General features: G+C 37.3%; 1 protein-coding gene across 3 annotated transcripts in view; it reads left to right on the top strand.

Annotated features, from left to right (window-relative positions):
• Positions 1-13,076, top strand: part of PRKACB (protein kinase cAMP-activated catalytic subunit beta) — a 79,866-nt gene that overhangs the window by 35,955 nt on the left and 30,835 nt on the right. The window contains exon 1 of one of the 3 annotated variants that reach the window (XM_074906486.1): positions 4,022-4,208. The exons of 1 other annotated variant lie outside the window; for it this stretch is intronic. In XM_074906486.1, coding sequence (XP_074762587.1) covers positions 4,022-4,208 — 187 coding nt within the window. Of the gene's footprint in view, positions 1-4,021; positions 4,209-7,698; positions 7,811-13,076 lie in introns of those variants that run through there. One more of the 3 variants, XM_074906489.1, reaches the window with a different exon arrangement.

Here is a 13,076-nt window from a genome sequence, read left to right on the forward strand (position 1 = left end):
AATACAGTAATTTACACATGTCATGTTCATATTCATAGCTGAATCTCTTACCCACCTCTCTGGGTTTTTTAATGTGTTTAAAATATTGCTAAAACTTAGTGGCTAGAGTTTAGTGAAAACAAAATTTCTGCCTAAAGGAAATTCTTAACATTTCAGTGTTGATTTTGGCTGCAAGGAGAATTTGGAGCTTCATTATCTCTTGTAAAATGGAAATTTTAGAAACCAGTTAGAAACATTGAAGCAACTCTCTCTTACATTTTTCTGTGTAACTAACACTTTCCTTAAATTCTATACCTAGCTTGTTTGAACTGAGTGTGTTTGGCAGTGCCTTGGAAGAGATGGAGCTCTGCAGGCAAAGGGAACCACTATGCTGGCACTGAGAACCTGCACCGATGTTACTCGGTCAGGCACCGAGGTTGAGAGCTGCCTGGCATACACCAGGTAGCACATACACTGTGTAGCCTGGGCAGCTTGGCTTTGTTTTGAAGTAAATATGAACCAGGAGGGGATCTTCAACACTGTGCAGCTTGTAAAATGAATGGGAGACCCAGATGGCAACTGACTAGTCTTAATGTCTTCAAACATTAATGGCTTTTTAAATAACTGACCTGAAGTAGGCCATTTTTTCTGTAACAGAAAGGTTTCCTAAGCCACAGAGACTGTAAAAGTTATTCAGTGAAGGTTAAATGCATCCTGATCAGGCCTGATATTATAGGGGTCATACCTGTACACAGAGGTTGACATGCACCTCATCTGACTTTTGTAGCACTTGGATAGTGGGTAGAACATCTGGATGTTCCTGGTCTTGTTGGAGTACAGCCAGCTTTTGCTCTTTTGGAAGGGTGTATGAGCTTAACCACAAGACTGTACAGCTTTAGATCAAAGCTGGCTCAGGTGGTTCTTCCAGCTTGGAGCATGAGTAAGATGACCTTAAGTCTGTTTGCGCATGTCTGTGTAAGCATTTAATTGCATTGAAAGATTTACAAACTGTTCTAAGGAAAAGCAGTACTGGCTAGCAAGTGGAAATCCTAAGAAGCAGAAAAACAGAATTTTGTCTTTGATAAAGCACCATCCATTGCTAATTAATGAGCTTTTGGGCAGTAAAATACTGTCAGAGCTCACGGATCCTGTGCTTTGTATGTAACAAAATATTTGGTGTGAATAAATTAACATTACATAGATTTGGAAGATTGGTATGTCAACAGAATGAAAGATTAAGTAAAAGCAAATAGGATGTAGCAGCTTTAAAAATCATGGACTTCATTTGAAGACATTGAAGTCCACGTGGGATATGAGCTTCACAGAAAGTCAGTGTGGTAGTATTTTGTATTATCACTGGGCAATGCCAGTCACTGCCAAAAGTTTCCTAGATTAGAAAAGTGCATTACTATCTGTGTAAAAATACAACCAGTACTTTCTTTTCATGTTTTGCATGTACAGGAGAATTTCTGTAACACTGTTTGGCAGTAGTTTGTAAAATCCTGGCAAATCCAGGTTTTCTCTTAGGATATCTTCTAACAATCCCTTTTTGATAATCTGTCTTCACTTAAACCAGTCACTTCTGTGGTGGATATTTCTGCTTCCTATTTTTGGCACTAATTCAAGCATCCAGGCTTAGTCACCTGGGTGCATTCGGAGCTCTGAATTTTGGTGGGCAGACTTGCTCTCTGACAGTTACAGCATCTCTCCATTGACTCTAGAGGGTTGGCAGACTCTAACTTATATAATGTGAAGTGATGTAAATTTTGTAAATTTACTCTCTTTCAAATCAGGGAAATGAAATGGTTTAGTTGAAGATTTGTGTAAAAGATAAGATGACGATAGTGTGCAGGCTCAGAACCATGGGAGAGGGGAAAGACCAGAAAAGCACACCATCATACCAGGTGGCTTTGTTTACTGGAGAAAACAGCCAAGGTTAGAGAAAATAATAGTCTCTTGGAAGGACTCCCTGGATGCCCAGAGACTTACGATCAGCTACAGGGGAGCATGGCTGTATAATTTCAGCCCCTAGAAGTTTACCAGGCAGGGGAATAAGCATCTTGTTGTCTAAGTATTTCTTATACTGCTGTATGGAAGATGGCATAGCATTATTCTGTCATAAAGCGTTTAGTTATATATGGCACATAATATATCCCCTCTGCCTGTTTGTGACCCCAGGTAAGGCAGACAGATCCCCATGGTCTTCACTAGCTCTTGTTCCTGGCAGCAGAGCCTTGAACTGATGGGATGTTGTGGAAATCAGCATTGATCTTGCAACAAAGCAGGTGAAAGGCTGGAAAGCATAAGATGGAAAAGCACCTGTAATGCCTTGCCATCCAGGGAAGGTTGCAGCACCTGACCCTGACCAGGGAGGGCAGCATGGTCACCAACAAGACACCGGATGCTCCTCCAGATTTGCAAACCAGTGTGCAAAATGCAAGCATTTAGACAGTTGGTTCCAAATTTTGAATAGGTGCTGGAGAAAGGAATTACATTTCCAGAGTATATCTGAAGCTTAAAAGCAAAGGACATTCTGTGCTTTGCATAGAGTCTAGAAATTTAAACTGTTTTGTTGACTGAGGACGATTGTGAGAAGTGCCGGTTAGGAGGAACGTAGCCAAATCTGTAAAGTCTGTCCCTTGACATTTTTATTGTTTTATCATTATCATAGGCGGTTTGTCATCGTGGGTTTTTTCTGAAGCACAGAGCTGTTATGAAATAGTTATGTAATGTCCAAGGATGGATATCTGCTGACATTTGAAAACTATTCAGTGAGAAGTATGGTGGTGAAAAATGAGAGGTATGTCTTTAACACGTGTTGACTGTAAGACAGGAGACAGATTGCGGAAAAGTTATTTCAATCTTTCTTAAGAATAGCCTAAATTTTTAAGAAGCCACATCTTATATGTTCAGAGGGTATACTGGGAAACCTGCCTAATGTATGTGTTGCCATTTTCACAAAAATGAATATTTAGTATTACCCATTGTAAGCATGCAAAATTACATAATTTGCAAATTAGTATAATTTAATGTTAAATACAGCTTTCAATTTATTTTCCCTGTGTTTTGTGCCATTAAAAATGATGCTTTTTAGACTTACTCTACAGTTGAAAATACTCAGATTTCTTGTGAATGAAAAAACTTCCTTACACAATTCCAGGAGACTTACATGCAAAGCTTCTACATAAGCGATGTCAGGAGTTGGTGACAGTGACTCTGTGACTCTCCTTCCAGCAGCCTTTGGGGTTGGGAGAGTGCGCACACTGCTAGATAAGGATCTGCCAGCACTGGTTGTTCTAGTACTTTATTCCTAAAAAAGTTAAAAGCATTTGGATCATTCTTGGAGTAAGTAGAACACAGTTTGTATCAGTATAATGCAGGCATGTTTATACGTATGTTAGAATTCAACTTCAGTCTGATTTTTCTCAAAGGAAAAAAATAATAATTTCCCCTCCCCCAATAATAAAATAATATTCAGTTTTTGCAAGTAACCTGCTTGCTTAGAAAGTTGTTTCTGCAAGTAGCTTTGAAAAGTTGCTCAGTTGAAAACATGAGATTACTAATGATTAGATTACAGCTGGTTACGTTTGCTCTGATGATGGTAGTACTCCATCTTAGTAACAGGGGAAGAACTGCGGAATAGTCACTTTTTTCTTTTTTCACGTATGGTTGTGGTAAATGAAAAAGAAATCTGCCTTCTGATCTTCTGAACAAAATGCTTATAGTATATTAACGTAAAATGTATATTCAAATATAAAATGCAATGCATTAAAAAGCTATGAAAACACATGCTAGAGCAATTATTGCGTATTTTTTAAAAAAAAAACCCACACTTTTTCGATTGACATGAAAAGAGACTTTTAGCAGTATAAACCAGTACACTATAGAGCTGTTCTTAACAGGAAGTAGAAGAGAGTAGTGGTTAGAAAATACTGCATACAGGAAGCTTGACACATGCATAGCTCTTAGTGGCTCTGGGTTGTCCAGCTCCCTTCAGATATTTTCTGTTTTGTTTTTGTAAAAGTCGCCAGTGTGTATATAGATGGCAGCTCAGAAGGAGGTACCTTGTAACCAGTGCACAGGGACGGCCACAGCGCTGCAGAGGCTGGAAGGTTTTGCTAATCGCCTTTTCCATAGGCATTCAAAGAGTGGTGCACATGAACAGAGAGTGGCTCTGGAAAATGAGAGTCAACATTGCTCTGAACTTGCCATCCTATGGGACAAATCAAGTAAGTAGGGGTTTTTTGTTTTGAGTTTTTTTTATAGATACTCGCTCTTCAGTTTGCCTAGTAAGTGAAGAACTTGGGTGTTTGTAATCAAATATGAACACTGATCTGTGATATGTTCCAGGGGCAATTTTAACAATTTGTTACCTAAAGATACTGATTTGATAAACAGCATAGTGCATCAGACAGGGGGAGATGGGGGCCTGCTTCATGGACTGGTGGCTGTCAGGAGAATTTATTACTTGTCCCTTCTTTTAACTTAAAACACAGTTGTCTTGGCAAGCCCCCACCCCAATTTTTACTTATAAATTGCTTACTTTTTTTTCAAATTAAATCAGCTAGTTCAGCAGAAATAGAAAACTCATTAAAGATTGTAATGTTTAAACTTTGGAATAAGCAGACATTGCTACACAGGTTAAACTTCTAATTATAGGGCTTTTTGTCATTCATCACTTTATTTTAAGGGATGTATACATCAGAACACTATACAATGGTAAACAATATAAAATTGTGTTTGCTTTTAACTCTTGTGTATTAATTTAGTGTGGGAATGCTGACTATCATTAGCTTTAATTTCTTTTTAGTGAACAGTTTATTATTTGTGTGGATTAAAACCTCATTATTGCATTTTGAGTAATAAACCCAAGAGATTTTAAAAAACCACAATCTAAATAAATTGACATTTGATTATAATTTTTTCTTTTATAGCCATGCACTATTTGCAGAGCAATTGTTGTTTCTCTGGTCAGATACTGGTTTTAAAATGCTACATTATGGTAATTGATGATAATTTTGTTCCAGATTTCAAATTCATTGATGGATTTGATAGCACAATTATTTCAGTTGAAAATAGGTCTTATTAGAAATGCTTACCATCACAGTGTTAACATGAAGAAAATCAGTGTTTATATATCTCCCTTGCAATTTAAAATATTACATGAGTAGGGAGTGAATCTATTCTCAGACGATAAGCAGTAAACATGGAAACAAAAAGGTGTTAATGCATTGACCTAAAATAGATTAAATCTAGGTCTCCCAAATGAGATGGGAAAGGATTGACTAGTTTTGTTGGGAAGATAAATGATGAAAGTGCATAAATTCTGAGCTTCCACTTCTGCAAAATATTTTCAGCTTGGTAAAAATAGATACATACTTGTGTTTATGTAGAAGCTCTTTTTTATATAAATAGCTATTTGAAAAAATAACACTCAAGCATTTTTGTTTATGTAACATGAAGAAAAAAATGGTATTGACCTACTGACACTTAAAAATTGTGACCTGTTTGTGCATAAGTCTCTACTATTTTTTTCCCCTCTATTTAAGGCAGGCTTCCTTGTATGTCATGCTTGATGAGGAAATGGACTGTCGTGTCTCTTGATGATAAACATGGTGAAAATGGCTGTTCCACGAATGCTATTTTAAGTCATAGCGAAGCACGGTGGTTGCATGCAGTTTTTCTGAGCCAAAGTTACTGAGCTGGTAGCTGAATGGTGGTTGATCATGTAGTTTTGGTTTTGGGGTGAAATTTTGAATCTTTATCCTCAACCTTTACTCTCAATTTGTAGATTATTTTTTAGAAATAATGGAAAATACTGTAGGTACACATGGACTAAGTCTATGATTCAGGATTCTTGTTTCACTATTACTGTAGCCGAAGGAGTGATAGAGAAGATAAGGAGTACAGTGGAGGGACTATTTCTGTCTACTACTAACTCCTAATTATATCTTCAGAAAAAGACATAATCTGTGAATATTCTTCATGAAAAAATGAAACAGAAACAGAGGTGGGGTTTTTTGTTTTGCTTATTTTGTTTGTTTGTTTTTACCTGAGAGCTCAGTGTCCTAGAATTGCATAAGGTCACTGAATTATATGAATATCACAGAAAGTGTAATCAATAAACAGTGTTTTAGAAACATACTGGTGTTTGTCTTGTGAGGATATTTGAATGTTCTTTACTATTCTACCCATATCACTGCAACTTAGAAATGTTGGTGTAAGGTTTTAGGTGAAGCTACAAGGTGGATAGCATTGATTTACTCTTGAAGTTTGAGGCAGAAGCAATGTTTTAATTCCTGAAAAAAGTTTGTAAAGTGATTTCTCAGAATTTTTGATGTTTTAGGCTTGAGGTAGAAGCCATTTGAAAAGGAAGTTAATATATTTATACCTTCTGCTGTAATGAAATACTGTAACAGGTCTGTTTCTATGTATGTCCTTTTGCAAGCAGTTACTGCTGAAGCTATGGGTTTGCTGAAATGGGAAGGGCCTGCTGCTTGTTGGGTGGACTTTGTGTTGTCACCTAGTGGTGTGGGTTTGAGCAATTTTCCATGTGGTCTGTTCCTTTGGGGATTTTCAGTGGTTGATTTTGAAATTTAACTTCTTTGCTTAATTATTGTGTTATGTAAAACATACAGTTTTTCTAAAGTGCCTTGGATTCTTGGTTGGTGCATGAGATCATTGAATGTGTTTTGTAAAATTCTTGTAATCCAGTAGGGCAGAGGTGGCTCAAGATACCGTGGGCCTTGGAGTCAGTTTTTAAAAGCTGACTGAGCACACATGTGATTGTACAGACTGAACTGGAAACCAGGTCAGTTGTGCTGCACAGCCAAAGGATGAAAGAGATGTGATGGTGGTCATCAGAATGATGTATTTCATTCTTAGTTTATATGTCCTGACTGTGACGACTTGCAACTATATGGAACCTACGTTTTGTTTTTTGTTTTGTTTCTTAGTTGCTTGTTGTTCTTTGCAAAATTAAAATGGGAAGGGAAGGTCTCGAGAATGAGGCTGCTTGGTTTCAAATGTAGAGACAGTAAGATCACTGTGATTCTTTTATTCTGATGCAAATATTTTCCAAGTCTGTGCACAGCAAGAGAACACATTAACAATTTGGGTAACTGACATGGTCAGAAGAGACACCACTAGTGCATTTTTCTGTCATCTTCATAGTCTCTACATTGCAAATGGATGGGTGATGAATAGTCAAAAGAATATTATTTGGTCTCTAACTGGTTCAAAATAATATCAGTATACTTTCAAATACCGTGGAACGACTTACAGAGATTTAGCAGAATAATTACTATATATGTGTGTGTGTAGAGAAAAATACATGTGAAGTATGAAAATGTACAGAGTACATTGTGTGAATTGATTAAAGCTTTAGAATAACTACTAGTTGGGTACAAGTCAACAGATAATTCTGGTCTAAGGTTGCCATGGAAACAGCCAGTGCTTGATATAATTGAGAACATCTTAAAACCTCCTGGTGTTTGCATGCTTTTTTCCCCCTGCCATTTTGAGTTGCTTTAGACATGAATAGGTAGCGTTGGTCAGAACAGAAGTAGTTAATGAGCAAAACCAAATACCCGTGTCCTGAATATTGATTTTGGCTTACTACTGGCATCTTGTGCTTCATAGTTTTTTGCATCACAAGGAGCTCATAAGGAACAACAGCTCTCTGGATTCTGTGTGCTCTCTCTTTCCAGTTAGTATATAAGTGTGTTTAGAGCTTGAAGCACTGATCTGATAGAGATTAACATACTTCATCAACTGTTGGATTAATATTAGGAGCAATATGTTTCTGAAAACTAGCTTTTCAGCATGAATGGTAAGTCTTTTCTATTACCTTTGACACTATTTTTTTGTTCAGTCTTCACAATCAGGAAAAATCTACCAGGTTTCCCTTTCGTGTCTGCATAGCTGCATCGACTAGTGATCTCTTTGTTTTTGTAATCGACTCACTGTGGGTTTCTATTAAAAATTACTAGTCTTAAAGATTCGCAGTTTTTATTAACCATTTTGCTTTGCATAACTGTAGTATTTGAAATTTTATTTTAAAGCTGTCTTTTAAAAATAAATGTTACAAATCATTAGGCACAGAATTTGATTTGGAGATTTTTTTTTTAATGATACACATATCGGTTCACTTAATTTTCTGTGCCACTCATAATAAATTATTTTATGTGAAATGATATGAATCAGAGGGGCCTTCTGAAATGGTAATTGCCACCTAAAAATTCTAAACTGGCTTTTGTTGTTTTTCATCTGAACCAGCTTATTCTTCTGTGGCTTTTATTCTTTCTAAACGATGGGATAGCAGAATAGTTGAGGTCATTCATGTAAGTAGGGGAGGGGAGTCTCATTTGAAATGAGATACTATAATAGATCTAGTAAACTTACCAGTCAGGTATTTGCTTTCTAAAACCACTGGGACTACATATTATAAGGTACTTTGAATGTAATGGAATTAGGAAGTACTGTATTCTTGCTTGGAATATTACTGGAAGTCGTATCTAAATATATAAACTCTGTACATTTTCCTTAGAGATATCCTTTGCAAATTGTTTGCAAAAAGCTCAGATATGTTAGTTGCTGAAATGATGCCTTTTTGTTTCAAACAGATAGTCTGGAGCTCTGGAAAATGCCTTGAGACGGTTAGAAATTGCTTGAAAAGAAAAAATAGTCATGTATATGGGCTTTGCATGTGTCTTTGTGGTTTTGCTTTAGCCTACAAATTTAAAGGACCATTTTTACAAAGGTTTCGCTTTGTACATGGCATGAGATAGAGTGGGAGGATTCATCCCACTGCCTTATCTAATATCAGCTTATATATACTTATCTCATAGAAATGTGTTGAGGTCAACTTCCCTGAAATGAAAAGTGTGGCTGTCGTTTCCTCAGTATACCAAGTACAATACACAGATGTCAGAACTGGTACAGATACAGGACATGGGTTCAGAACTTTTTACATGCTATAACATAAATCTCCATAATGTGTCATGGCTGTTAAAGTAAACCTAAATGCGGGCTGTCCCTGAAGGAGGTGGCCCAGCCTCCCGCGTGTGCTCCCCACAGCCCAGCGGGGATGCTGGCAGCCGGGAGCTGGCCGGGAGGTGGTGTGCCCTCGCAGGCTCATGGCCGGCCCATGCTCATGCCTCAGGGACGTGGCGGCAGCCTGACCTCCCTGCCAAACCTGCCCCTGCTCGGCCTGTCTGGAAAGTGGGCTTGAAACTACAGCCTCACTGAGCCTCCTCGACAGCATGCACCACCCTCGGCAGCTGATGGAGAAGTCTGGTTTTGGGTCAAACAGTCTCCGCTTTTTACCAGTTACCATACTGGGCTCTCCATCGCCTTTGTCTCCATTTCTCTTACAGTTAGCTTGTAGCTCCAACAGGAATTAAGGTTTGTGGAAATCAGTTCTATGAATTTTGAATTTTGCTGCTTGGGTCGTTTATTTTTTTTGGTATTCAGTTATGATTGAGTCATTTTAAGGGAATAAATTTTTTACAAGCCAGGTGAAAAAGAGGTTACAGGTGTTTTATTGGTTGGACTGAGTTGGGGGGGGAGGGGGAAGTGGTTATTTTGTTTTCTTTAGGGCTTTATTCTCCAATTTGCATCTGTAGATTTCATTCATCTTGACATTCACACTCCCGTTGCCATTAAAATAAATAGCTGCAGCTTTTACCGAGTGTCAGTTCCTAATAAAAAAGAACTATAAATGAGAAGTCTGATTTTGACAAGGGAAAGATGACTATCTCCTGCTCCATCAAGAGAGGATTAGATTAATTCTTCGCTGTAAACATTTCCCCATTTAAACTACTTCTGCTTTTCAGTGCACCTTTGTGGCTGGCTGTCTTCACTGCAGCAGTGTTACATTGCACCCTGTCAGTGAATAAAATCAGATACTGTACTTACAAAACATTGCCAAGATGCAAGTGAAACCTCGATGAAAAAATGATGTATTTTCTGCAATTGCAAGCACAAATGGCTTTTTTTTTTCCTCCTTCCCTGCCCCCTCCCTCACACCTGTTCCCCCAGGAGAGCCCCAGTTATATGACTTTTTTTCTGGAAAGACTTGAAAGAAATAAAAAGTGTTCTGTTACTTCTTTGGTTTAGGGTTTTTTGTTTTGAACAGCAGAACATTCTTGAACAGATAAAACTGGAAGGTCAAGTTAATAGCCCTAGCTCTCAGTTCTGAAAGGTGCTACTCTGCTAGATCTTCTGTTTCAGTAGGAATAGGCTTAATGCTCCCAAGCATCACCAAGTACGTGATTGGGCTAGTACTTTCAAATACTGCAGACAGATAATTTCTGATACAGACATTTGCGCTTGCAAGATAGTAGTTACCAAACGTGTGTGGAGACAGATGGAGCAGTATGAGGAAAGAGCGTGAAGCAATGCTGATAGACTGTTGAACCATTGTCCAGCTTTGTGTACACCGGAGAATAGGGATGTTTCAGGAGTAAGGGTGAAGCTGGGCAATATAAATATCTTAAGTTATGTGTATTGGGAATATCATTTAAGGGCAGGGGACAAGTAATTATTCCTACTAGTGAAAAGAGTATAGAAAATGGAAGCAGGCCATGGAATTTCCAGGTGCCAGAACTGTACATCTTCCTATATGTGTCTTGTGGGACTAATGGTTTCTTCCTTTCAAGAATTCCACAATGTTATCCTTTAGCCTCTGAGAGCAGATTAAGATAATTTCTTAGGTGTTGACCTGGGTTCATGTTTTGTTCTGATTCTTGTAAGAAATACTTGAAGAAAGAAAAAGCAACACAAGAGTTTCTGCATTGACATAGTTCTTAAATTGTATCCATACAGTGAACAGTCCCTCAGGGTGCTTGGTTTGAGGTATAAGCAAAAAACTGAGTTTAATAAAATTGACGTTTCTTCCAAAGGAAAGGGTATTTGGCATGTTGTAATTTTGCATCTCTTGAACTGTGACTTTAGTCCTTGTTGTTAGATTTGTTACCAGAAAGATTTTATTTCCTTGTTTTTTGGTTTACATCTCAAATTATATAATTATTTGTAGCTGCTAAAACTGCTGTTGCAGGGCAAAGTTTGCACAGGAGTTCCTCAGCTTTAATTATTGAGGATCTTATGGGCAGTTCTGTAACTTGAATAACATTTTTTGTTTTTTCCTTTATTCATTCTACTTGCTGACAGATACTTTGACCCATTAAGAATTCATATGGTTTTGGTTTTTTCTTTTAAATTTTTCACAGGATTTTCAACTCAGTTCTGTGTAAGTTTTATGCCTGCCTTTTATCCAAATAAGCACTGACTTTAATCAGTTTCTCTCTAAAGAGCCATTCTTTATCAGAATGGATAGTAAGTACTCTTACCTACTTTTGGCCTGCCCTAATCCTGAGGCAAACAAAAAGTTGTTGTTCACTTGATGTGTTGAATTGTGAAATGTGTTTATTTACATAAGACTTCCTTATTCAGGAAGTCAGTCTCTCTGCTATTTAAGGTTATAAATTCACTTCTCCTGCTTGGCTAGTTACTGTAGGCAACACTTTCCTGTAAATACTGAAAGGGTGTTCTGCAGGAGATATGTCAGCATAGCAGTGTGTTGGAAGCTCAAATGTTGCAAATAAATGAAGAACTATTTTGCTGATTTACCCTGACAGCTGTGGAGTTGAGTCTTACTGATCCCAGCATATGTATATGAGAATTTGTGTAGTTTTGTTAATGCGAGGGCTGGGATGAAGTAGCTTTGTGGGAAATGGACTTCAACATGAGTGCAGTTAAACCAGGATGGTGTATCTACTATTGTTTTGATGCCTTGTATGAAATATTGAAAAGAGCAACTCTTGTGTTGCTTTTTTTTCAAAGTAACTTGCAAAATGCATCCATGCAGTGAAGAGCCCCCCCAGTTGTAAGAAAGAAATTAGTTTAGTAAAACTTGGGTTACTTCTAAAGAAAAGTGTATTTGTGCATGAATGTATCCAGTATTATGAGAGGCATTGCCTGCTTTTTAATAGTCAATATACAGATCAGATCAACTACCTGCAGATTTACACTTATGTTTCTAATAATATAGCCATAAAACATACTCTCAGTGATAGCTGCCCAGTGGTATGCCGTCCTCTTTAGTCACTGAACTTTTACAAAGATGGAAGGCGGGGCAGTAATATGGAGAGGAAAGTTGGTGCTAGCCAGTTAGCCAGTATCTTAAGAATGGAGAGGTGAATAGCTTAACTAGACGAAAAATGCAGTAGGTGTGGTAAACATTTTGCTTGGTATGTGATTTTGACTGCAAGAGAAAAATCTGATTATTTTGTATGTTTAACTACTAGAATTTGCTGAAAACCTTTACTTAAGAATGCAATACATCAAAGATATTTTATACTAGAGCCCTAGAAAATTTTGTTCTTGGAATTCATTCTTAAAATGTATTCTTTTCTCTTTTCTTTTTTCTTTTTTTTTTTTTTTTTTTTTCCCCCACATGGTAACCATGGAAATATATGGACTGCAGAAACAAGAGGTGTTTTGAATTTTCACAATTTTTGCACAGTTTTCAATTTTCTTTGTCAAGTAATACCTGTTAACATTTCACACCGGAAGGCAGTCTTTTATGGTATAATTCCTGTGGTAGTTGCAGCATTTTAAATTACTTGCTGGATGAAGTTCAGATACAAATATAGAGGGTCGTACTGCACAGATGAAGCTTAATTCCTAATTGCTCACAAAGCATTTCAATGTATGATAACTGAGGATTGTACATGTTAGGATTTCTTTACAGAACCTATTCTGTGTGAACTAATTTTATATGTAGGGAGTGCTAAGTACTGCATTTGAATGTAATTGTATTAAACTTATAATAATTTGAAATTTTAAGTTAATAGAATTAATTTATACAATAATTGAAAATTAATAACTTAGAATTGTTTCTCAGAAGCCTTTTCAGTAGTCCAATGCTGTACTTTCATGGTCATGTTACTTTAGCACAAACTGTCACTCTTCAGAAAAGGAGCAGTTCTGCCCCACATATTTGCCCATTTCCACCCCACTTCTCCCTTCCCTCATCCCAGGAGGAGCATTCATGTGGTGGAAAGAACTGGCATCTGCTGTGGATTAAAATTAGC

This window comes from Athene noctua, chromosome 5 (genome assembly GCF_965140245.1).
Source record: "Athene noctua chromosome 5, bAthNoc1.hap1.1, whole genome shotgun sequence".
NCBI classification, from domain to species: Eukaryota; Metazoa; Chordata; class Aves; order Strigiformes; family Strigidae; genus Athene; species Athene noctua.